We start from the raw sequence: 26,060 nt of genomic DNA, 5'->3' as shown, positions 1-26,060 counted from the left end.
TCAAACAGTTTTTCCTGGAGATTATCTGTATGTCAGCAAGGTGTTTGCTTTTGGGTTTAATTGTTCACCTACAAATTATTTGATACATTCTTCTAACTTGGAAGTGCTCAATTTTTTGCCTTAAATGGATCCTATTGATACCTTGCAAAAAATATTGACAAATGTGAGTCCTTTCAACACCAAGGGAAAATTAGCAAACCCTTTCCAGCTGGATGCTCTACAAAGAGCTTTCCTTTCCTGTGTATTTCATCCACAAACAGAGACATGTCCCCAAGCTGAGTCTTTACTTTGTTCTTTTCCAGCATTATAGCATTTTCTAACAAACATTTTGTTTCAGGATGCCCAGCACATGACACTTGGCCTTGCTGAACATCCATAACTCTCCATGGAAACTCTCATATCAGCAAGTATACAGTTGTTTTAACTCATGGTGTCCAAAAGAGCATCTAAGAAGCAAAGTTCATTTTTAAATCTTTGCCCTGTATTAAAAAATGAGGCTTCACAATGCCCAAGCAAACAGATTTAAAGGATCTGTTTTATAGAAACACAAACTCCAGCAGAGAGAACACCATTCATCATTTCAAAGCCTGTCAGCCATTACTAGACACATATGTAAGGATTTTTAAAAAACTGAATTCAGTATCAAAGGCACATGTTCTGCGTAAATGTCAGACATTTTTACTCATTTTTCTACTAGAGTTCTGTGATTAAAATAAACATTTACAGCATGAGATTTTTTTCCCTGCCTCTGAACACTTTTTGGATGTGAATCTCAGTTTCAGAAGATCTGTCTTTAAAGCAGAAATCGAGGAATATGGGTCAAACGTGTCTTTTAAGGCTTGTTCATATTTTAATTGCATGGTTGCAGACTTAACAAGAGATAGTTCTTCCCTCCTTGAAATTCAAGACATCGAAAGGTTAATTCAGTCTTCTCAGTTCCATTTCCTTCCGTCTGTTCCCCTTCCCACACTCCTCCCCACCCCCCATCTGTAGACAGCTGAGTTATTTGAATTTTGTGCGAGCTAGTATTCATCCAAAGGGGAAAATCGCTCAATGTATGCACCAGGCAAGCGAAACTTGCAGTACTGCACACTTGCATTTTTTACTTCCTATTTCCTTTTCTCTGCATTCACCAGCTTGGGCTGTGGACACACGCACTCATGCCCCAAGGATAAAGTTAACTCAAATTAAAGCTTGTGTGTCCCCATCACTGTTGAATTGCCATTCTTTGCCCTCACGTGGAATCTGTGCTCAAGCTGCTGTGCTGCTTTTACCTTGGGTAAGCAAAGGCTGCAGTTCCCGTTACCACAATTTGTCAGTGCCAACACAATCACTCTCTGCTGCTCCCATGTTATTTCATGGTGTGGTCACTCATGCCCAAGGTACACTAACTCCAGAGGAGTCACTTTGACAGAGCTCAGGTTAACCCTGGGATGAAGACAGAGCTTTAATCCAACTGATTTTGGCACTTTACATACGTTTGGAAGAAAAAAAAATCATAAAAGTACTCACTAAAAATGTTCTAGTTCACTCAGGTTCTGAAGAAATAGATGTTCACTTCAGATGCCAGGAGAGGTAAAGAGTATCATCTTTCTTTATTCTCTTTTTCACATTCTGAAAAAGAAAACCAGTGTTTAATGTAAAATTGCAGCTTTCATGGAAAAAGCAGAAGTCAACAGATGTGGAACTCACTTATTACCATTTTCTTACATAATTGTTGACCTTGTACACAACATGTAATACCTATATGTTTGACTTACAACCTTATAAAATTGGAAAATTATTTTTGGAAAAGATGATGGAGAAATACATGTTTTTATTCTGTAAATTGCTCCGATCAGCTAGATCGGATAGAAATCAGCTAGAAAAGATAACTTGGCTGCCTTTTCTGTTCCTCTGCTTCAGCAGCCTTGTTTCCTTAAGCCGCTGAAAAATTTCAGGATTTATCTTCTCCCCAAACATAAAACCACTCAAACTACCAGGGATCCCAGGGTGTTGAGAGGGGAATGATTTGGCAACACAAAGAAAAGTTCTGGTGAGGTGTCCCTCAAAACGACATCCACAGCCCAGTGAATGAAGAATTCCTCACCCCTGTAGCTACCCCAGCACAGCATGGATTGTAACAACAGACCCACCCATTGTCCTTTTTCCTCTGGACAAAAGAAAATCTAAATTTAACATAAAGTTAGTAGTGTCTGGATTTTATGATCTTTGATCTGTCTTCTCCTGGATTATGTTGGTTATCTATTTGCTGCACAGTGGGTGCCACAATTTGAATGGTAATGCTTTTCCTCTCTGAAGCAAAGAGAGGGAGAATCTCAAGAGTGGATTGTTTCATTTCAGAGCAGCCAGCTCCACTGAGAAAAGCCATGTTTGAGCACATTCCCAATGCTCATCCAAGATTTCCCTGTCTTACTTCTTCCCTAAACTGCTGCTTGCAGGAGATGCATCTGTCCAGAGACAGAAAGGAGGGGGAAAAAAAAAGACTTCAAGACCCAAAGTCATGCTGAACTTGGTGTCTAGACCAGTATTCATCACAAACTGTCATGTGCTCTGTAGCACTAACTAATGTGACTAACACATCACATGCTTTGTTCCCCACCCTGGCTTTGGGGAGAGAAGCCTGTGCATGGACATTCTGTATTAATTCTATTTTTTCCTTAAATAATTCATTCAAGGGTCAACACATTTTGCTAGAAGGGGCCAGGCCAGAGCCGAGTGCTTTGTGCTGGAAGACACACTTTTGGGTCAGTTCTTGAGAAAGCTCTGTTGCAAGAATCTCCATCTGGTTAAACTTCTTAAAATTCACCCCCATATCAAGTTTTATAATATCAAAAAAAAAAAAAAAAAAAAAAGAGAGAGAGAGGAAATTCTACTCCCACTAGCTTATGTTTTCTCCTTTTGCTCTGTGCTGCAACAGGGCTTCTGGTATAGACTTGTCTGAACTCCTGAGCTATTTGGAAAACATGGGGTTGGTAAAAATAGCCCAAGGAGAAGGACTGTCTACAACTGCCTCTCCTCACCCCTCATCTTCTGCATGCACTACCCTCAAGGTTCAATGGTCTTGGTAAGGAAAATGAAACACCTTGGGTAATGCTAAAATGTCCAGTGTAAGACAAGTGTGGAGTATTTACTGAGTGGCAGTGCAGCATTACAGCAGAGAGCCTGCCAAAGAGGGATCAGTGCCTTCCTTACACCCCCAGGATTCATTGTCTCTTAGCCTGGGAACCTGTCTCCGTTCCCAAACAGGGATATTTTTTTTGGCAGCAAGACGGAACAAAAGGCACAAAGAGAACTAAGAAAACCCTTTCAGTGAAGCTGTAGTCTTTTTTTTTTTCCTGTTCCCCTGAGGACGGGAAGCCTTCTAAGGACAGCTCATAATACACCCAATCCTGCTACCTGCCTGGAAGGTGCTCAGTGCTCACAGGGACCTACAGGAATTAGGGTCTGTGCAGATTCCAGCCCAGCTTTCAGCCTTGACAAATTGATCCCCTACCTTTAGCACCAAAAATACCACAGCATTTTGAAAATGAAATCACTGTTATATTTGAGTGGGCGTGTTATTTCGAGACAGCACTAATGTGATTATAAAATCAGTTGTGTCAGCTTATTGGCTCAGCTACAGACACTGATCTGCTCGAGCGTCTGTTCCTCTACCCGCCTGCTCGCCTTAGGGTGCTTTGTCCCCCCTCAGCTCCCCGTGGAAATTGAGACCATTTGGTTCCCACTAAAGAGAAAGAAACCCCTTCTTCTGGCACTTGCCCACCTCATCTCGATGAAACTTGGCATTTCCAGAGCACCTCTTGTGCCAAACATGAGCACAGCATCCCCCAGCCCACTGAAGGCTACACCCATATATGTATGTGTATATATACATATATATATGTGTGTGTATATGCATGGGCTGGGCGCGCTGCTTCCAAATGACAGCAGCCAAAGGAAAAGGGCAAGTGGCAGCCGCATCCAAACCTCCCAGCTTCACTTTTCAGACTTTTCACTTGAGCTCTCTAAACGTTTCCTCTCACCTATTACCGAATCCTGGGAGCGAGTGTTTGTTTTTCCTGCTGCTCTGTGGGTGTCTGACAGACTCGGTGCCTTGTGCTGCCAGGCATGGTTTAATGCTGTCAATGGCAGGTGACTCACTGGTATCAGAAGTGTCACTCCTGGCAGGTTTGACTCAGCCCTTCATCTTTTGGCAACAAATTGAAATAAAATAGAGTTTCCATTGTATGAGGCAGCTTTTCAGGTACAGCCATAGCAGTGTAGCTTTATATGCTTTATGTGTAGAGCCTGTATAAAGATTCTACAGTCTGCATGCTCTGCTGGCTTCCTGGTTTTTCACATTTCAATACACTTCATTCTTCTGCCTCTGTGCAACATTAAGAAAGTTGAGGTTTCGTTGCAACCACAGTCTTCCCAAGGCCAGGTAAATGCCATGTTCCCCTACTGAAGACAGTGACTCTGAAATCCTGCAATTAAAAACCTGACAAAGAACAGCTTTGCTGCTCATATATACCAAAAATATTTCCATTACTAGTGAAAGGAAAAGGCATCTGAGTATGATATTACCTACCCATCTCTACCTCAAAGTATGCAATGCCCTCAGGCCAAGTTCCAAATTTTCCATATGTAAACTGCATCCAGCTGTGTGTGCTGCACTGAGTATATAAACATGAGGTTTGAATCCCACACGAGCTGTGTTTGACCACAGCACTGAATTTACAAGCTAAAGAAACTTGACAGGCGCTTTATGCAATGGTCAAGATGTTTGTTATGGAGATGAGTATCTCCTGATTTCAGCAGTGAGAACGTGTAAGTTCTCATCATTAGGTTATTTCTCTCAACACTGTTGCACCTTCCTCACAAACCCAACCCAATATCAATTAAAAACTTGGTCATCTTTAGCCTAAAACCCCAAACAATGTATCCCAAAATGTTTAAATATTAGGTTGGACAATAAATTGGGCAATTAAAGTGGTAGTGGTGGTGAAAACAAGCATGTTCAGCCTGTCTTAGCATGTTTAGAAGAGCCTGAGCTCTGCTGTGGGTCCTGCGGGCAGAGCCTGTGACTGGACACAGAAAACCAAAAGTGAGGTTCTTCTGCTTTGCTATTCTGAACACTTTGTTTGCTGTCTACAACTGAGAGAACTTCTGCTACTCTTGAAGTTTAAGAGGTTTTGTCCTTTTAGTCCCTCTTCATAATCAGAATTGTAATTGTTATTTTTTTAAATGGACAAATACTAAATATTAATTTAAAACTGATACTTATTCGCTGCCTGGATTCATGAATCACTCGGATTATGTTTTAAAGTCTTTTCTGATCTAAATCTTGTGTTCAGCCAAACAAGAGGTTAATGCTCTCTCTTCAAACAGACACACAAAGACTCTTCAGTGCCAAATTTCAGCTACAGCTTACACCAAATATTCACCCAGTGGCTGCCTTCCTGCTTTTTCCCTGGGGGTTTCAGTCAGGAACTCAGCTTTCTGTTTGTGACAACTGCTTGGATATGTGGGATGGAAGCAAAGGAGCCGAGTCCTGACATTAAATATGGTGCACACACACAGTGATTCGGTGTGGTCAGTGCAGATGCAGAGATAACCGAGCCAGCCTGCACAAATCCCTTAGGCTGGGAAAAACCTTTAAGATCAAGTCCAACCACAAACCTGTTCATTGTTTTAGTTTAAACAACCATTGTAAGAAGAGATGCTTAAGACACATTTAAGCACATTAAAGCCGTTTTCTCCATGCACACGTGTCAGACTCAAACCCACTCTACCTAAGCCTGTGATGCCAACAGAAAGATCCACAGATTTTCCAGGGGCTCTCAGTCAGCTGAGAAATCTCTGTCCCTGTGAGCTCACTGCTCAAGCTGCCTTACAATCAGTAGAGAAAACCAGCTCCTCCTAGGGCACAATCAATTTTATCCCAACTTCATTCCCTTCCTTCTGTCATGGAGTCTAGACAGGAATTTCAGGTGAGACACTGAAAGGTACATGAGAGGAAACCACACCAGTATCCAGGAGGGTGCACACAGCCCTTCTCTCCCTGCTTCCAGAGCTGTGTGCTGAGGGAGGCACCAGCAAGTGAATTAACAGCTACCAAACCAGGCACAAGCAGAAATTCTCTGTGTATCCCTTTAGGACACATTCCTGGGTGTCACTGTGGTGCCTGGGCTGTGCTAATCTCAGACTTGGCCTTTGGTCATGGCAATCACACCAAGGCTGTGCTGAGAGCCCTCAGAGCCCCAGGCTTGTGCTTCTGCCAGCCTGGGCAGGGGGGCATGATACCCAGGAGTTGCTGAATGCACCTACAAACCCCCCCTGAAAAACCAATCTGGCAGCAGCAACCCCCAAAGCTCAACCTCACCCCAAACCTCAGCACTGGGAAATGGTGGGAAGGGAAACTTCAATATGATTGTCATGGTAAATGAAGAGAACAGAATAAAAGAAAAATCAAGATGTAATTTGGCAGTTTTCCATGTCAGTTTTCCCATCTCCCTCCCTCATGCACTTTCTACAGGAGCAATCTGTCCTTTCCCTGAACGCTGAGCAATCCCAGCACTAAACTAATCAATATTAATAGCGATGGGTTTGGGAGGGGGAGGAGGGGAGAGGAGAGGAGAGGAGGGATTACCCTGACCTTTTTCAACTCACACTGCCTCAGACGGCCACCAAGCAGCTGAAGAGAGAGCAGCCAGACGGTAATGCCATGTGGTTTTAGTAGCTTTTCTTTTTTTTTTTAATTTTTTTTCCTTGTGAATATTTACTCTGTTGTCTCAGTGCAGATAGCAATGAAATCTGATTTTCTGCAGGAAGGAAAAAAATATAATTATATCAGCCATCTCCGGGCCAAGCCTTGCCTTGATGGGAAACTCCACTGAAATAAGGGGAATAATGCCCAGGCTGGATTTTGACTTGAATTTCTTAATAAAAAGAGGAATTGGATTAGGGAAATTTTGACAGGTGAAATGCTGGTGTGCTTTGTGGAATTCTCTTTATTATAATAGAGTATAATCAAAGCCATTGAGCTGTGACTGGGATATGGAGCAAGAGCAAACAAAGGGCTGGGGGAACCGGTCCTCTATTGTTATGTTCAAGTGTCCACAGCAGCTCAGGGCATGGATGTACTCAGTACAGGGGGCTCAGAATGAAAGACAAATCCTATTAATTAAAAGAAAATCATAATTGAAGCTCTTTGTTCCTGTTGGATTTGGGGTTTATTGTAGATTTTCCAGTTAGCAGCATTTCTTAAAATACAGATTTATGTCAGGGGACACTGTGGATTACTGGCAATTAATCATTGTCTCTTTTATTACTGATTATTCTTGTTGCCATGTGCAAAATACGATTTTTAGAAATTGCATGTGTGAAATCTACAGAAAATTCTATTTATGTGTTTCTTCTTTTGCTCTGAAAGAGCCAAGCCTCAGGGAAAGGTCCCAGATTGAGTGTTAGGTTTGTGGAGGTTTTTGAATAAACATTTTTATGGTATTTTAATATTTTTTCTCTTGAGGAGAAAATGCTTTGCAGATGGCTGGTATCACAGCACTAGCTAATGAAGCCATGGGTGTGTTTTCCCTTTCTTTGTCAGAACCCATCATGTCCGACAAACCAGATTTTGCAGAAATTGAAACATTTGACAAGACCAAGCTGAAGAAGACAGAAACCAGAGAGAAAAATCCACTGCCCACTAAAGAAAGTAAGTGCTTATGAGGCTATTTGCAGTACGAGTAGCAAGGACATAATCCATATTGCAGTTCATATGCAGAATGAATACTAATCACAGGATTACAGGCTCAAACTCATCCCTGACTTTAAGTGGGGATAATACTAAGACTCTATGCTGGGCTTCCAAGGATATCAGTAATTATAACCAGCAGTGCATTTTGTCTGAAAAACCCTTTCTGATGGGATTGCTCTTCCTTCTGCTGAAAGCAAGACCAGTGTTCCCACTGGGTGCTGGTAACAGGATCAGTCTGTTTGTAATTACCTTGTTCCCAGCCCCCCCTGGAGGCACAGGGGACCCTCTGCCCATCCCTGGCAGGCCAGGCAGCATCCCCAGAGGCTGCTGGGCTCTGGATTTAATGCTATCAGGCAGATGAGCTGCTGCCTCCCATTGGTACCTGCGGTCAGCCCTGGGCAGGAGACCTGCAGGCACCTTCTGTGGGAATAAGGCAGCAAGCAAACCCATCGTCATCCTCATCTGACAGGCAATCTCCCTCAGAAAAGCACCCCAGAGCTGTTCTCATGCAGAGTCTTCTCCCATTCCCGCTGTGCACAGGCAGCCAGATAAGGCTGGGATTCAGATATGAAAAGAGCGTTTGGAGCAGGTTTTGGGAGCAGTTTCCTTCAGAAGGGAACTGCTAATCACTGTGATGTGTGTGCTGATAGCCATGCACACACAGTCTCAACATTAGATATCTGTTTTTTCCCTTGTTTTTCCCCTGTTTTATTATCCTTGCCAATGCTAAAGCTGTAAATACGAGAGGAGCTTTGCACACCGTGACCTGCTCCCTTCTAGCTATGCAGATGTGGGAAGGAGTTGTCATTTTCAGGGTGATCCAAACAAACAATTATGGATTTAATTCTCTGGCTTTCAGTATGACCCTAGAAATTGGTGTCCTGCAGAACCATTATCATTGAATCACAGAATGGTTTGGGTTGAAAGGACTTTAAAGATCATCTTGTTTCAACCCCATACCATGGGCAAGGACACCTCCCACTAGATCAGGTTACTCCAAGCCCTCCAACCTGGCCTAGGACAGGGATGTTCCAGGGGTGGGGCAGCCACAGCTTCTCTGGGGAACCTGTGCCAGGGCCTCACCACCCTCAGGGAAGAATTTCTTTCTCACATCTAATCTAACCCTGCCCTCTGGCAGTGTGAAGCCATTCCCTGCTTTTCTGTCACTCCAGCCCCTTGTCCAAAGTCCCCCTCCAGCCCTTTTGTAGCTCCTCTAAGTGCTAGAAGGGATTCTAAATTCTCCCCAGACCCTTCTTTTCTTCAGGCTGTACACCCCCAAAGTCTGTCTCTATAGGAAGGCAGACTTTATTGCTCATAAACAGTAAAGTTTACTGATGGTGTTTTTGTTTCCTGTTTTTCTGCCAGCTATCGAACAGGAAAAGCAAAGTGAAAGTACAGCCTGAGCATAAAATTGAAGATGTGACTGCTGCTTCTTCAGTGGGGTTTTGGCATCTGAGTTGGGTTGTTGTTTTATTTTGTCCCTCCCACCCCATATTTGTTTCCCATTTATTTTAGGAAACATTTGTTCATTTAATGTTCCCTGGAGAAGTTTGTTTTGTGTTTGTTGAAGAAGATACTATGTATTTGTATTCTTAAAATTTTAATTCCAAGTTCTGTATCAACCCCATTACTTGGCAAAAAAAGAGCAATTTGCATAGAAATTGTTTTCCTAAACCTCACAATAAACAGTTTCTTCTGACCAAATGTCTTTGAGCCTTGCAGAAATCAAGTTTACACTGCAACACTTACCAACACCCTTCCTCTTTTGTTTGCATTTCCTCAGCAGCTCAAGGCTTTGGGCAGGTTGGGAAGGGTCACCCCAGGCATTCTCATGTCCCTTGGTGGAGCACAGCCCTTCTCCATCCCTTATATCCTCACCCCAGGCACTCTCAGATCCCTTGGTGGAGCACAGCCCCTCTCCATCCCCTGGATCCTCACCCCAGGCACTCTCAGATCCCTTGGTGGAGCACAGCCCCTCTCCATCTCCTGGATCCTCACCTCAGGCACTCTCAGATCCCTTGGTAGAGCACAGCCCTTCTCCATCCCCTGGATCCTCACCTCAGGCACTCACAGATCCCTTGGTAGAGCACAGCCCCTCTCCATCCCCTGGATCCTCACTTCAGGCACTCTCAGGTCCCTTGGTGGAGCACAGCCCCTCTCCAACCCTGGATCCTGCAGAATCCCAGAGCCCCACATGGCACCAATCCACAGAAATCCCCTCGGTGCCCTCACAGCAGCCTGGAGACTTCACCCCCATCCCTTGTGGCACTCAAGGTGTTTCATGGGAGCCCTGAGGGACAAACTGGGGGTGCCAGGAGCTTTGAAAGCCCCAGCCTGGCAGCAGGCATGGGGAAGCCACTGGCCTGCTTCAGTCTTGCCCAGCAGTAGATTAGAAGTTCCAGAGACAGGTACCCACTCACAAATTCCATGCCAAATTGATGGTTGGGCTGAGGACATATTCAAATTAACATTCCAGAGGAAGAAAAGGGCTGCAGTACCCTTTCCACAGCTTTTTTGTCTCTCTAACTTGCAAAGATCCAGTCAGTGTTGTGGTAACTGCAGCACAAGCACAGCCTTTGGCCCATCTCATACCAAGCAATACAAGAATGAGGGAAGGTGGAAGGAAGAAAGAAAATTAAGTATTGCATTAATTTTTAGGGATGAAAGGAAGGTCTTTAGCAGCACAGGGGTGTAAGACACAAACCCTCAAAGCAAGAAAGGACTCCCTACATCTTCATTACTGGTGGAGAATAACATCCTCACTGGTCTGCAGAGAACTAGGCAAAAATAGACTCTGGTACCAGCTCAGGGGACTCTCAATTACATGGTATCACATTATCTCTGGAATTAATTTGCAATCATATTAGAAAAACAAATGCTTACTCTGGGCAGATAAACTGCTGTCCCTGGAGCTTCAGTTTGATCCTACTTGTGCTGTGAAGTGAGAGCAGCTCTGTGTACTTCAGCAGGGTTGGTCTGGGCTTGGACCTGTATGGGGTGAGGCTTCAGGAAACAGAGGGGAATGGTTAGGGTGATAGCCAGAAAGTTCTTGTTTGCTTAAGGGCTGTTTGACACCTGACATTGAATGTAGATAGTCAGAGCTGCAATTAAAATAGCAGTGGATCCACAAGACTGTGACCTCTGGTGACAACAGAAAGCAACCAGAGGTGACCAGGAGACCAAAGGAAAGCACAGGGCAAGAGGAGCGCTGATTTCTGTCAGAGCTTTGCTGATGTGGTGCTGTCCAAAGGGATGAGATTGCTGTTTCAATCCATGTTCATCAGTTCCATACTGATGATGTTTTCACTTAATGACCAAGGTTTTTGTCACATTCTTCTTTGAGGACCCCTTGGCACCTGACTCAAAGAGGTATTTATTTTCAGGTCAGCTGGATTTACTAATACTGATTTTTAATAAAAGGGATGCAAGAGGTTGAGCAACAAAGAAAACAGTGCTTTTTTCTTTGTGACTCATGGCCTCCCCTCACACCTGCACACTCCAGGGTCAAGGAGCCTCTGACATTATTCAAATATTTGCTTTGATGATGGCTCCTTCATGGAGGAAACATTTAGAGACAGCACTTAGAGCAGCACCACCTATGGAAATCTGTAGGGTTCCTACTGTTCAACCAGATTTCATTCAGCCTGCTCCTCTCCCCAGGATGGTTTTGGAGCTCTGTATTGCACTCAGAAGAGAGGCCGCAGATGAGACTTCATCCTTGGTTTTGTCTCACGTGATGATCTCCCTCCACCTCTGCCAGTTCAGAGCATCTGCCAACTCACTCAGCAAAGACACTGTAAATCACCAAAAACTTCTTTGGCATCACTGAAATAGGGGCTGGTCTCTGTGCCAACAAATTCTCCCAAAAATCAAAGGCCTGGGCTGTGTCCTTAGCCTGCACTTCTTGGGCAGAGGGAAGGGAGGTCTGGCCAAAGCAAGAACACAACAGAGATATTCAGATATTCTCCTCTTGTGTTTGCAAGACACAAAGGATTGGCAGCCCAGCCCAGGTTTGCCCAGGCGCTTGGCTCAGGGCTGCTCCTGGTGCTGCTGCAGGGCTCAGTCTCCCTCCATGGAGCCTGCTCCCAGTTTAGCTGTTTAAATTTAAAGCCTGAAATGGTAAAACCAACATCTCAGTGCTTTTATCCACACATCTCACCCCACTGAACAGGCTGAGAAGAGCTTTAGTCACGTTCCCCACCGCAGGATCTGACTACAAAGGCTGCAAACACCTGCTCACCTGGGAAAACTCCTCAAGGTTAAAGAGCAGATCTTCCCAGCTTTCCCCACCTGCCCCAGGTGGAGCATGGCTTTATGGCAGGGCTGGGGAGTGCTGCTTTCACAATCAGCAGCTCAGAGAGGCTCAGAGTTACAAACACAGAGCTGCAGCACTCTGGTTTGAGGAACATCCCTCTCTGCTGCTGGGGGTCACCATTTCAACCCAGGAACTGCATCAGGAGATTAAAATTTGTCAAGAGCAGGGACAGGTTTGGCTCCCTGTTATCTTAAGAGCATTAAAGGCCTTATCTGTGGGGCAAGCTGGGGACACCAACCAGGAAACTGCTCATTACTTCAGGCTGAGAGAGGGAATTTTCATCCTTCCAGGCATTACACAAGGAAATATTTGTTGCTGCCATTAAGAGGGAGATATGAGCAGAGCCAAGCTAAGCTAAACCAAAGCAAACACCTTACCCACACCTAGGAAACACCTTCTGGGTGTTAACCTGACCTTCACTCCCTGGAAGAGCATCTTCCAGCTCCAAGGCTCCCCAGCAGCCACCCAGTTGAGGAACTGAGGCCGTTTCCCAGCGTCCATGGTGATGGAGAGAAACTCATCAATAAACAGAGCCAGCTCCAGGTGGGAAACTTAAATATTTCTGCCAAGTAGCAGCAGCCCCTTGCTGTTATGTAAAGGTACAGAAACAAGGTGTTATCTTGCAACTCCTCCAAAGGAAAAATGCCTTCCATGCTAATGCAGTTACAGCAAGAAAAATCATTATATGTAGATAAACACCCACCTTCTTGGCATCACCATGAAGCCAGTTTTGCCCCCTGGATGCCAGGGATAGGGCCAGGCCTCTCAGGATCTTGGCCAAGTCCACCTGCCCCTGTGAGTCACCTCTAATTGCTGTGCACAGTTGCAGCAAGCCCTGGCTGGGCAGAGAGATCTGCATTCCTGTCGTTGTTACACCAAAGTGAGTTGATTTAATAAATCTCATTAGGCAGGCATTTGATAGCAGTGAAAGCCAGGCAGAACAAGCCCAGAGCCTGGTTCTCCTCTAAGCAAAGGGCATTTGTGTGTTCCACCACAGCTGGAGCCTGGTGAAGGCCCTGCAGGCCCTGCCAGCCCCAGCTCAGGTACCACGGCCGAGTCTCAAAGCACATGTCGGGTTTTTTCAAATATATTTGGGTGTTCCCTCTTATTTGGGTCATTAGCCCCAAATGTGACTGCTGAGACATGCCACAGCTCCACAGTGACAAGGGCAGATGGGTTTTGGCCAGCTGGGATGCCCATGCAAGACCAAGGCTGGAGAAGTCTTTGGAAAACACCTTTGTGTTTGTTCTGCCCTAAAAGCTGCTCCTGATGCAGCAGAGACCTCTCCTGCTGAGAGAGGATCAGGGAAAGAAACCAGGGAGGGATGTGAGCAAAGGAAGGTCTGCAGAAGCTCTGTGGGATCAGGAATGTGAAGCACAGCACGTGGGAAGGAGGTCAGGTCTGGGAGTGCAGCCAGGGAGGTGCCCACGGCGGCAGAAACCCCAGGCAGAAGAAGCCAGGGTGGTTCTCATGCCTCTGCCTGGCTCACCCCTTGTTTTCCCAAAAACACAGGGTGAAAACAATAGTCTTTTGAAAAGCACTAACCTTCTGGTGCCAAGCTGGGGGAGCCTCCCACACTGTGCAGGGGCGAACAAAGGCTCTGTGTCCTCCTGGAGCCCTGGCACGGGCAGCAGCCCTGGCCTCGCCACCTGTTCCCAGCCCACCCAGGGCCCCGAGGTGTGTCCAGCAGCACAGCCTGCAGGGCTGGGACTGAGAGCACGCTGGGGCTGAGCCAGGCTGGGTGGCAGCAGGTGTGCTGGGGTGTTCCTCCAGCCCAATACTGCTCACACTGACAGCAGGGAAAGCTCTGCCTCCATCTCCTGTGCCCGGCTCCGTGCGCTGCTGCCTTGCCAGCAGAGCTGGCTCGGCGAGGAACAGTTGCTGGGGATGGTTGGTGCGCATCTTGTAAGCTGTGCTGACAACAGCCCTTGACAACTCCTACCATCAACTGCAGATCTCCCAGTGCTTCGTGTTTGCTTCAAGGCCCGGGGCCAGAATTCATTCAGTCTGTGGGGAATTGGGAAGGGAGGAAGAGGAGGGGGGAGCAAAAGGGAGTTCTAGCTGCTCTGGTCAAAGGGACACCTGAAAATGAGGTCTCTTAAGGCTCCAGCAGTATGCACTGAACAAAATAATGAGAATTTAAAAAAAAAAAAATTCAGGAATTTTAAGCTGATCTCACAAATTCAAAAGCCAACTCGGTATCAAAATTTTTGTTTTGGCGAAGTTGCAACAAGAAGGGAGGAAAAAAATTGTGTGTGACTCCAAGTGGGTGTTGTCAAACAGCATCTTGTTTGGGGAAAATAATCCTCCTTGGTCTGCTTTGTTTTCTCATGATGCTGGAAATAATTCTTCTGCTCAGAGAGAAGAATAGGGGTTTTATTTTTCTATCTAATCATGGGAGCTACCTCAGGTCACGCCTGACCACAGCTGGTCCCCCCATCATTGCTGGCACTGGGAGGAATCACCACCACAAAGAGTTAAAGAAACAAGTGTACAGGTCCCAAATCACACATTTCATTGAGCAATGAAGAAATCAGGCATGAGGAGCCTTGGCTGAAGGTGTGTGCCTGTGGGGCTGAGCCCGAGGGCAGTGACGGAGGCAGCAGGCTGTGCCACCCTGTGTGCCACCCCGGGCACTGCGGGCTGGGGACACTCTGCAGGCTGTGCCACCCCCTGTGTCCCCGGGCACTGCCAGCGGGCACGGTGGGGACACTGGGACACTGGGGACGGGCTGGGGACGGTGTGCGGTGCGGGGATGTCCCACAGGGGGGAGCCTTGTCACCAGCCTGCGGGGACACTGCGGGGACACTGTGGGGACATTGACGGGACATTGCGAGGACATTATGGGGACGTTGCTGGGACACTGCGGGCACACTCCAGGGGCATTGCAGGGACGCTGTGGGGACACTGTCGGGGACACTGCAGAGACATTGCGGGGACACTGCGGGGACACTGCCCAGACACTGCGGGGACACTGTGGGGACACTGCGGGGACATTGCCATCCCCAGTGTCCCCTCTGCTGCCGGCCCCTGGGTTGATCCCGGTGCTGGGGCTCCGTTTCCACCCCTCAGAGTTAACAATGCAAAGCCGAGAGTGTTCACCCTCGCAGGGCAGGGCAGAGATCCCTCCAGAGCCACCACGGCTCCAGTGTTCAGAGCAGATCTGGGATTTAGCAGAATATGATGAAGGAAATCTGTCTCCAAAGGGTGTCATTCACCCCATGGAGTGTCCTAGCAGTTCTCTGTGCCTGGAGGATGCTGATCGGATGAAGCCCTGAGCCTGATCCTCACCTTAGGCATTCCCACTTTAACTGAACAGCAAAGGCCTCAAACTGGTTTAGGAAAACCAGAGACCTTGCAAAGAGCTGTCATCCCACTCTGACCTCAGGTAACACCGGAGCTGTCTGCTCCTGCCTCAAAGATGGAGAAATTCATGGCACTGCCAGAGTGATAGAAGTGAGGTATGGACATGGCATCAGTGCCCAGCTGCACTGAGAAATGGAAATACAGAGCCCAGCCCAGCTCTCCATTTCCTAGACAGGCAAAACAAGAGGGGTTTCCTTAGGGGAAACACAGCAAAGTGCCAGAGCCCAGGTGGGCACCGGGGGGAACAAACCCCACAGCAGCTCAGGCTCCCCACTGCCTTCGTGGGCAAAGCAGGTGCCAGAAGCAACTGTTCTCCTCACTTTGTTTTTCCCAGAAAAACTCAAAGAATTTTTTGAGTTGCTCTCAGCCCAGATTCCTCCAGAGGAAGCCACAGCTTTCTGTACTTGGAATCACCTCTGTCCAAAGAAACAAAGACAAGTTTAAAGAAAATATTCATGGCTCAAATCACCATTTTCTTCTGTGAGTTTCAAAACCTCCCACACTGAGTGTGCCAGACAGAGCCAGCAGTAACACCCATATCATCCAACTCAGAATTTCAGATCTTTGGGCTTGATCTGTGACATGAAATGGATGGGGGACAGGAGGGATGACAGAGCCTCAGCCACAAAGGGGCAATACAAGGACCCATGCTGGGAAAGGATGGGGAACTCCACATGAGCCAGCTTGTAATCAGTTAATTTAACTTGAGTTTGGCTAGGAATAATTAAGAAGGATGTGATAATTTTCCTCTGTATCAAGTGCCCAATCTCTTCCTGGACAGGCTTTCACCTGGGAGGTGACACCTTGCCAGGACAGAGATCTGGTCCTTGCATGCATGCCCGGGCAGTAACCTATCAGCTGCACTGGTTCTGTTTGCATGACACTTCCTTTAAAGAGGGAGAGAAAAACAAAACACTTGTGCCTGCTTTATAAGGCTGCTGTGTAAACAGCCCTGTGGGTTTTGGGGGACACACCTACAGGAGGCAGGTGAGGTGAGGTTCATGAGGTCGTGGGGCAGCCAGGTGCTCTCAGAGCTTCCCCCAGAGATGGGCACTGCTGCTGGCAGGGTGAAATCCCCCTGCAGCCACGGTGCCAGCCCAGCCTGACCCATCTCCCAGTCCTTCCTCCCCACTGCACTGGGGCCAGACTCACCCACCTCCTTCCTGACACATGGTGAGCCCACAGCAAGCTAAAGCTACATCTTGAGCCCCTTGCTCTGCCTCTTGTTGATGGAATAAAATTTTCCCCACCCCTATTTTCTCTGTTTTCTCATTTCTAGCCTGAACACATCCACCTATGCAGTCAGATCCAAGAATTCTGCAACATTCTGAGGCCTTTTCTGCAACCCCAATCAGGACATTTCCAAATCACCTTGACAGCCCTTGCTGGGAAGGATCTATGTCCCTGGCCAGTTTGTGTCTAGAAAGATGAGAATTTGGTTCCAAACCTCAATTTTTTTCCTTCCTAGAACCAAAAGGCACAACCTGGGGCTTCCTGTGGTGCTGGCTTCTATCCCAGGATGTGTTTCCTTCAGTAGAAGAGGCTCTTACCTTGGACTTGATTTTTTGTGGCCTCACTGATGAAGTTCACTGCTCACCCCATCACACTGCCGAGGCTGTGCTGGGAACCAGGGTCAAAATTAAGACAGAAAAACTGGGTGCATTGGTACAGCTGAGGGCACAAAGTGCTGCTGAGAGACAGCAAATCCTCGGGATAATTATTTTCACTGGGAAAGCACACCCTAAGCCAGCTCTGTTGGGTGGTTTAATCTTGTTTTCAGTAAATATTGGTCTGCTTCTGTGTGCCAAAACAGGCATGAGGAGGACCAAGCCTGTGGGGTAGGTGTGGCACAATACCTGATTCCAGTTACATCTCCATCCCCAATTACTATTCATTAATCAAAACAAATTCATTATACAGGCAAAACTCCCCCCAGCACTGCCAGGTCCAGGGCTTGGGTCCTGCCTCTGTTTGCTGTTGCTGGGAGCTGCAGCAGCCCACAGGGACTGTGCAGCAGGCAGAACAATGGGAACATATTTTCCCCAACACAGGAAGTCTGAGAAGACTAAAAATAAAAATTCCTAGAAGAGCTGGGTGTGCAGGAGGGCTGCCCCACAGCTGCAGGGCTCTGGGTTGTGCAGCACAGGGCCACATCCCCTTTGCTGTGTACAGACCGAGGGGCTTGGGGGGCTTCCCGGGGTGAGCAGTGTGGGAGAGCACCATAAAACATCCTGCACCTCACCAGAGAGGGGGTGATTTCTAATTACCCAGGTGGGTTTCTATTGTGAGGAGGGCAGCAATGCAGGATTTGACGCCAGGGCTCTGAATGTGTCACCTGCCAGGGGCAATTTAGCAAGTGGCCTGTGCTTTATTCTCCTGCTGTCCACAGCCACGGGGCAGCACAAGCCAAGACCCCACCCCTGTGGGACCTGCCGCCCTGATAAACTGATTTACATCATGTCTGCCTTCCCTGAAAACCCACATTGTGGTGTGAAGAGGGTTTTGTGGGTGTGGGGGGCTGTATATGCTATTGTTGTCTCTTTAATTAGGGCAGATGCCAAAATGCTATTACCATGAAAAGCACTGCCTGTTTGGTTACATAGCACAAAAATAAGAGACAAAGCACAAACATTTCATCAGTTAAGTCGAGAGGGTCCAGCTGACACTCAGGACACTGCTCTGCAAGCAGCCTGTCTCTCAGCATCACTGGGTGCAGGCTCTGGTTCTGCCTCCACACTGGGCAGCTCACGAGGCTGCCCAGAACCACTGACCATGCACATTCTTCACAACAAGGTAAATTCAACAGAATTTGCCTTCCAGGCTTTTTTTTCCCCATCCAGAACCAAACCAAAAGCAGTCTCTAGGCAGTGGGAAAATCAAAGGGAAACCAGTTTCAGCAGCATTTCTCAGATGGCCCATAGGGGTGGGTCACCATGGGGTGACCAGTGGGCTGTTCCCATGGGTGATGGGGGAGCACCCAGCCCTGCAGCCTCCAGAGCCACATGTGCCCAGTGACTTACAGAGCAAAGCACCAAAATCAGCTTCTAAACAGCTCTGCCCAGTTCACTGATCCACCCTGAGATCTCCAGACCACCTGTTCCTGTGCCTCAGTTTACCCAGCTGCAAACAGAGATGGGTACATTTAATCACTTCTACTGCAAGGACATTGCACAAAGTGGTCTATGAGGGGAAATTTATTAACACAGCAAGACCCAAATCTGCTTTTACCTAAGATGGAAGAGTCAAGCAGAAATAGAAGTGGGATCAATGCACTCCTTGCTGGGCACCCTGCAGAAGTGCTGCTTGCCAGGCCTGAGCAGTTCCTGTGGAAAAACCTGGAGCGGCGTGGGGAGGCTTGTCCCAGCACGCTGCTTTGTTTGCTGACAACTAGTGCAAGTGACAACGTTATGAGTGACTTTTGGGATGGCTGTAACTTTAATTAGAAAGGACATTTTTAATAGGCTGGGCAGAGAGCTGTGTGGTCCTGCCAGCGGCTGCTCACGCCCAGGGACGCTGTTATTCCTCTGGCATGTGATAGCAGTATCATGTGTGAACTGACAGAGCAGACATGCCAACATTTTTTTTTAGCTGCACAAGCTGTCTCAGACAAGGAAAAAGCCCATCTAAATGGCCTCAGGGGCAGCCAGACACAACCCCCCAGAATTACCTGTGTGCATGCAGAAAATGCACGCAGATTTCCGAGCCATATGCATGGGCTGTAATCAATGAGCTCCCCTGATACATGGGAAACACTTCATTCCCAGTAATTGTCCTTTGACAGCTCCAACAAGTAGGATCTGTTTGGGATGGTAATGATTAAAATGCTGACTCACAGAGGGTTTTCCATGCTGGTGGGACTGCACCAGCTTTGTGCTCACTTGGAAGGTATTTTGCATCCCTGCTTTTTAACCAATCTGCAATTTTAATCCTCTGGTTACAAAGGGGTTGTTTGTGGCTTTGCCCAGCTGACTCCAGGTTTCCCTTGTGCAGAGTCTGGAGGGAGAGGGATCTCTCCTCTCTCACTGAGGGGCAGCAGGGCAGGGAGAATCCCTGTGTTGCTGCAGCCAGGAGCAGAGAGAGCTGCTCTGTCGGCAGGCAGGGGAGAGAGCAGTGACAGGTCTCCAGCAGCAGGAGCTGAGGCCACAGACCTGCTTCAGACACCAGCTGGGAGGTGTCAAACCCCAGGGCAGGTTGCTGGCTCTGCAGTGCTCTTGAGCATTTCGTGGCAGGACAGAAAACTACTTCTCAAAGGTATTGAGGTGCATCCCCCTGCCTGGCCATTGCGCTGCTGGTTGCGGCCACTTGCCTGGGTGTGAAAATGGGGTTTGTCCCTGTGTGTCCCCTTCTGCTTGTGGGGTAGCTCCCCACTGCATTTCCAGTGCAGTCCCATTCCCCTGAACCTCACTTTGCTGCCCTTTCATCAGTCCCCTTGCAGCAGCAGTGATTAACTCAGGGAGGTACCCAGGGTCAGTCAGGGTGCTGAGAGCAGGAGGAAAAAGGGGGGCCAGAGAGTCATCGTGGGCAGATGCTGTGCCAGTGTGGCACAGTGGGACAGTGACAGGCAGAGCCAGGGTCTGATTGTCACTGCTGGCACAGCACAGCACTGCTTTGGGGCCAAGCACCACACTGCCCCTGGAGCAGACAGGATCCCTGCCCAGGGTGAGCCAGCCCCCAGTGGGACCATTCACCCACAGCAAAACAGACCAAGAAGTTTCCATAAACACCATCGCCCCATTTCTCCATCAGCTGCATCACAGCTCCCCACAACCCTTAACCATACTGGTTGTAACTACCAAAAGGCTTTTTGGGCTCCTCTGATAAGGATTTTGCTTTCCCAAGCCCAGCTGATGGCTCAGCTGCAGCAGAGGCCCCTCACTCTGCTCGGGCTATGGGCAGCTCCTGCCTGGAGCAGCAGCTGTGCCTGTGCTGCAGCAGCCTTCACCCAAAGGAAATTGCCAGCCCCAGAAAACTGCTCCCCTAATTACAGCCTTGGATCATGGAGAAAACCACATAAATGATTCACACAGTGTTCCCAAGCTGCAGCCCTGTAAATGAGAGAGATTTCCAAATGCTACCGAGCCACGCTCGCTGGTATCAGGATGGAGATGCAGAAACTTTCATCATAAAGAGGAGAGAAAGAAAATTCCTGCCCTTAAACGCATCTCTGCAAACCAAGGAGGCCTGGGAGGTCCATCCCCTATAGATCTTTACAGAAGGGTTGTTAAAACTCCTCGGGGAATTCTCATAGGAGGGAGCAGGGGAACTATAGAAATGCATCTGCTTGTTATTTCAGAGGGACGTGGGGATGGAGCCTCTGCTGGCGAGCAGGGGATGAAAAGGAGAAGGCAAGAGGACTCGGGGCCAGCAGAAAGGGATGGCTGGTGGCAGGGAAGAGAGTTAAAAGTGTCCCATTGTTAGGGAAGTTTGCCCTCCTTCAGACCATCCCTCTCCCAGGGACACCCGCCGCCTTTTGAAGTGCAACCTGAGGCGGTTCCTTGTCACCCATTGGAGCGGGAGCTTTTTTATCACATTAAGTCATTGGGTAGCAAATGAATGGGGGGTTTTGACTATTCACAACTTCACCTTATAAATATCAGGGTTGGAGGTTCCTGCAGCTTTGCTCCATCCCCATAGCTCACCTTGGGAAGGAGTGGAGGGAGGTGGCCCTGCTTGTGCAGAGACCTGCGGTGTGGAGAGCCACGGAGCAGCCAAAGGGATCCAACCCCACTCCTTGTGACAGCCATGAAGAGAAGCACCCTCCTCATCCTCTCCATCACAGGGGTCTACAGTGCCGTTCTCCACTCAGCAGCATGGTAGGGTCCAACTTGGTGGAAGGGGCATTTTTTTAGAGATGCTCTTCAGCCTGTGGTAAGGTGATTTCTTTTATTTTCTCTTTTTCAGGTCTGTGAATAACTTTCTGATGACAGGACCTAAGGTAATTAACACATGGACTGTCAGGAATTTAAATGGAGTGATTTTGTATTGCAAATGGGAAAGAGTGCTTTCCAAGGAACCAGACTTCCCAGAGCATATCGGCTCCAAGTGCTGCCAAGTACAGAGGGAAAAGACTCACAACGTGCTTGTGTCTGTTCTCACTGATAAACGCTAAACCAGCGTGGATTTTAACCCCGCTGTTTCCCGTGCCAGGCGTACCTGACGTTCTCCAGCAGCGTGGCGGCCGGGGCACACAGCGGCATGGAGGAGTGCAAGTTCCAGTTCGGCTGGGAGCGCTGGAACTGCCCCGAGAGCGCCCTGCAGCTCTCCACGCACAACCGGCTCCGCAGCGGTGAGTGCGCGCACCTGCGCCCGCTGCGCCCGGTGCGCGGGCGGGCGGGATGGAAAAGGGCCTTCCTGCCCCAAAATCACCGCTGGTTTCGTTTATGTGTATTAACTGCGGTCGTAGACAGCACTAACATTTTCCTAGGGATCCCAGGCTCAGTGTTCCCCTGCTCCATGGGTCTGCTCCTGCCCCTTTGTGTGCAGCATCCCGGAGAGTGCAGTGCTAGAGACACCCGAGCTTCCAGTGGGGAGAAGTGCAGGAGAGGCAAAGGGAGAAACCAGAGATGTGCACTAAGAAACTGCCTTCATGAGGAAGCTGTGGATATATTTCAATATTATCTATTTCAGTGGGCAGAAGTCTGCTTTCACCCAGAGCAGCATCTCTATTTGAATGTCTTCAGAAAGCCAAAGGACTACACTAGGAGTGTGAGTGCAGACAACTGTTAGCACAGGTTCAAAGGATCAATGACCATTTTCTCTAGCAGGCAAGATCAAAACACAACATACCCCCAGGCAGGGAAGGACAGAGATGAACTGAGTGCCAGGTGAAAGGAGAATTAACTCACCTTGGCCACAGCAGGACCATGGCATTTCCTTACCCTGGCAAGAAATTCCATCCCCTGTATGGACACCTGCATAATATGACAGAAAATTGCTGTACCCTGTGATGCTGAAGCCTGAAAAGATCCAGTCACGAGCATTTCATTTCTGTAGCACCTTTCCATTTGCACAATGCGTGTGGGTATTTTCTCCTTGCACTTTTGCAGCACAGGAGATCTTCATTCCTGATAATCCGGGATTGATGTCTATATTTGCATGTGACAGCTTTTGCATGTGACAGCTTTTTTCCCTGCTCTCCCCCAGCTACCCGGGAAACCTCCTTTGTGCACGCCATCAGCTCGGCCGGGGTCATGTACACCCTGACCAGGAACTGCAGCCTGGGGGACTTCGACAGCTGCGGCTGCGACGACTCCCGGAACGGCCGCGTGGGTGAGTGACCACCCAGGACAGACTGACCCGTCCCTCTGTCCACACACAGCCCCACAGACTGCAGGGCAGGTCAGTGCATAACCCTGTGTCTGTGCTGCAGGTGGCCGAGGCTGGGTCTGGGGAGGATGCAGTGACAACGTGGAGTTTGGGGAGAAGGTTTCCAAGCTCTTTGTGGATGCCTTGGAAACGGGACACGACACCCGCGCGCTGATTAACCTGCACAACAACGAGGTTGGGAGACTTGTAAGTAATAATAATAGTAATAATAATAACAATAATGTCTATATTGAAAACAAAATCTAGGCTATTCAGGTGCCCATTTTCAGGCCCCTGTGAAAATCCAGGCTCGGTAGTGGTTGCATGGGGGAAAAAACACAGCCAGGATCTGGCCTTGAACCTCAACTCAGGGAATCACAGTAAGAGCTGTTCCCCCTTCCAGCTTCTGCAGCTGTGTAATGCAGTTAACTGCTGGCACACACCACTTATTCAGAAATGCATGGGATTTGTACTTACCTTTAGGGTTGTCTGGTCTGTAAAACAAAGCCAGAAGCACCTTCCTTACTTTCTTGCAATATGCATTTCTGAGCTCTTTGGCTGGGCAGCCAGGTGTGAGTTGGCCCTGCTCACAAGCCAGCCAGACTCGCCCCCACTCCTGCCTGGGCCATGGAAGCTCTCAGCATCTTGCCAAACCTCCTTGTCTGTAAAAACAAGGATGACAACACTTAACATACCTATCTCATAGGGTGTGGCAAGGCTTAATCTCACATAGATACCAGCGATTGGGACCTTATAAATATCAGAGGGAGATAGGCAGATAATATCTGTGAAGTGCTTGGCCTGGAGGAGATGCAGAGAGGTTGGCTATGATTATTCCAAAGGAGTTTCACACATTTTGAATGAAACCTCTGAAAGGGACATGGGTTGATGCTGGTGAGTGGCGTGAGAAGGGCATGACCTGACAAAGGCACTTTTTTCCTGGCCTGGATTCTCCTGGAAGGGCTGGGGACAATAGCTTGTGCCCACTTAGCTCTGGGACAGATGTTTGCCTGGAACTAAGAGGAAAAGCTACAAGGGTTGATCTTTGCTGTTTATAGCTTACTTTTCATTATTATTTCATCTTTCCCTTACAGTACGTAGTCTCTATCACACCAATGGTGTCTTTTCTATGGCCTATACTGGGACTAGTAAATGCTTTAGTTGGGTGTGGGGAGTGGCTTTGTTATTCCAGGTCATGGAATTCTAGGTCAGCTCTTGGAAGGATCTGAAGTCATGCCAAGAACCAGACACTTTAGCTGCAGTGTCCCCACATTATAAGTGCTGTAGAGCCTGATTTTGAGATTCCCTAATTTCTTCACCTCCTCCCCCCAAGGCGGTCAAAGACACCATGAAGAGAGCCTGCAAGTGCCACGGGGTGTCGGGCAGCTGCAGCATCCAGACCTGCTGGCTGCAGCTGGCCGAGTTCCGCGAGGTGGGCAACCTGCTGAAGCTCAAGTACGACCAAGCGCACAAGCTGGAGATGGACAAGCGGCGCCTGAGGGCCGGCAACAGCGCCGAGAGCCGCGGCGCCACGGCCGAGACCTTCCACCACATCCACGCCACCGAGCTCGTGTTCCTGGAGGACTCCCCCGACTACTGCACCAGGAACGCCAGCCTGGGCCACCAGGGCACCGAGGGCCGCGAGTGCCTGCAGAGCGGCAGGAACCTGTCGCAGTGGGAGAAGCGCAGCTGCCGGCGGCTCTGCACCGAGTGCGGGCTGCGCGTGGAGGAGCGCAGGACCGAGGTGGTGTCCAGCTGCAACTGCAAGTTCCACTGGTGCTGCACCGTGCGCTGCGAGCAGTGCCGGACCATGGTAGCCAAGCACTTCTGCACCCGCCGCGACCCCGCCGCGCCCAACCACAGCCGGCAGAGGAGCAGAGCCCACAGGAGATAGGGGAGGCTCTCTGGGGTCCTCATGTTGAGGTCCAGAGGGTTGGGCGTGCGCCGTGTGAGGTGCTGGGGTCTCCTGTGGATGGAGGAAGCTCAAGGCGCGGGCATTGAGGGTCCATCTTGCTTCCATGTGTTTTCCTCATTTACCAGTAGCTTCTCTCTTCTCAGGAGTCACTTTTTCTGTGTGTTGGACACAGGGAGGAATTTCATGGTTTATGTGGGCTCAACCCCTCGTGCCTTTGCCAGTGGGTCTGCCAATGGAGCAGTGGGACTCCAGCCCCCAGCCAGAGGTGGGAATGGGAGCTGTGGCAGGTCCAGCCAGGTGATCCCATCCTGCAGCCTCAGGTCCCCGCTCTTGGTGCACAGCAGCTGCTTGGCAGCATCTCTGGAGGAAAACTTATGCACTTTGTGAAGAGAGAGGAGGTTTGACAGTGTCGTGGTGTGCGTTACGACAGCTGCAGCCTTTTGAGGGCTTTGGAAAGTTTACAGTCAGTGTTTACATATTTCCCTCCCCACCTTTTTTTCCTCCTCCTTTTTGAATTTTGTATTCTGGCACAAGAACCTTGCTCCCAATAGACAATAGTTTCATGTATTTGTACTGGATAAAATTAAGCATTTTACACTTCCTATAATTTTTTTAAATTAGCAGATAAGAATTCAGAATTCTTTATGCCTAATGTTGTTTATTAATAAATTGCATTATTGCTTAGCACAATCTGTTTTCACTATATATTTTGAAGGTATCTTTTAAGAGTTAGATTTTGGACTGTATTTTGCAATAAACCACAATGAAAATAATTGGCTTTTTCTTTTCTGGCTTCCTAGCAGTATGATTTTAGGTGCAAGATTGTCCCTTTCTGTGTAAAACCCAGCACTTCCAGGAATTTCCTCATCATTAATCCAGTGAGGGCAGTGAGTTCAGTGGCTGGGTCTCAGGAAGGTGGCTCCAGCCTCCAGCCCCCGGAGGGTTGGCTTTAGTGCCTATCGCCGTAATCTCGCCCTTTCCAAGCGCTGAGTATGCAGACACAGCCCGGCTAAAGCCGACTCTGAAGCTCCCAAACTCTCCTTAATTCGCCTCGCCCCGACATCCCCCAGACAAAGCGAGGCTGCCCCGCTTTGATGTGGAAAGCGCCAGCACCGGCGCTCAGCGCGGATTTCTCGGAGGCACGAGAGGAACCCTTTGAACTGGGGCAGGAGAGAAACCTCGGGGACACTTGTGAATGTGTCTCGTGGTTCCCTGCTGGTTCCCTGCTGCTTGCTCGGGGTGCCGGCAGCCCGGGGAGGGCAGCAGGGACAGCGCTGGTGCTGCTGTCCCATCCCAGAGCATCTCCGGCTCCTGGGATCCGAGCTGCTCCGGGCTGTGCCATCACCCACACCCAGGATGGCACAGCAAGGATGCTCGGCCAAGCTCCATCTCCAGCCAGGGGAGGAGGAGGAGGAGGA

At 48.7% G+C, this 26,060-nt stretch overlaps 2 protein-coding genes across 3 annotated transcripts; both read left to right on the top strand.

Moving 5' to 3' along the window:
* The first annotated feature begins 6,538 nt into the window (after positions 1-6,538).
* On the top strand, positions 6,539-9,445 carry LOC102066892 (thymosin beta-12). 2 transcript variants are annotated; one of them, XM_005483613.4, is made up of 3 exons: positions 6,539-6,701; positions 7,592-7,699; positions 9,107-9,445. In XM_005483613.4, exons 2-3 carry the CDS (start codon positions 7,600-7,602, stop codon positions 9,142-9,144), a joined length of 138 nt encoding a protein of 45 aa, XP_005483670.4. In that variant the 5' UTR covers positions 6,539-6,701; positions 7,592-7,599; the 3' UTR covers positions 9,145-9,445. The 2 variants fall into 2 exon arrangements, with proteins under 2 accessions (XP_005483670.4, XP_074408281.1); XM_074552180.1 differs by lacking the exon at positions 6,539-6,701 and having other exon boundaries at positions 7,516-7,699.
* An 11,613-nt stretch (positions 9,446-21,058) lies between these two features.
* WNT8A (Wnt family member 8A) lies at positions 21,059-25,193 on the top strand. The gene is made up of 6 exons (XM_005483614.2): positions 21,059-21,235; positions 21,324-21,357; positions 21,570-21,708; positions 22,566-22,691; positions 22,792-22,934; positions 24,061-25,193. The coding sequence occupies exons 1-6, from the start codon at positions 21,165-21,167 to the stop codon at positions 24,619-24,621; spliced, it is 1,074 nt and encodes a 357-aa protein (XP_005483671.1). The 5' UTR covers positions 21,059-21,164; the 3' UTR covers positions 24,622-25,193.
* The last annotated feature ends 867 nt before the right edge of the window (positions 25,194-26,060 follow it).

Source organism: Zonotrichia albicollis, chromosome 15 (assembly GCF_047830755.1).
Source record: "Zonotrichia albicollis isolate bZonAlb1 chromosome 15, bZonAlb1.hap1, whole genome shotgun sequence".
NCBI classification, from domain to species: Eukaryota; Metazoa; Chordata; class Aves; order Passeriformes; family Passerellidae; genus Zonotrichia; species Zonotrichia albicollis.
This window is presented reverse-complemented; position numbering and strand designations above follow the sequence as displayed.

Bases quoted from the DNA above. Each gene is read 5' to 3' on its own strand.
- LOC102066892 (XM_074552180.1), top strand. From the start codon at position 7,531: ATGGCTGGTATCACAGCACTAGCTAATGAAGCCATGGGTGTGTTTTCC. The intron at 7,700-9,106 runs GTAAGTGCTTAT...TTTTTCTGCCAG, and splicing joins TCCACTGCCCACTAAAGAAA to CTATCGAACAGGAAAAGCAA.
- WNT8A (XM_005483614.2), top strand. From the start codon at position 21,165: ATGAAGAGAAGCACCCTCCTCATCCTCTCCATCACAGGGGTCTACAGT. The intron at 21,709-22,565 runs GTGAGTGCGCGC...GCTCTCCCCCAG, and splicing joins GCACAACCGGCTCCGCAGCG to CTACCCGGGAAACCTCCTTT. The intron at 22,935-24,060 runs GTAAGTAATAAT...CCTCCCCCCAAG, and splicing joins ACAACGAGGTTGGGAGACTT to GCGGTCAAAGACACCATGAA.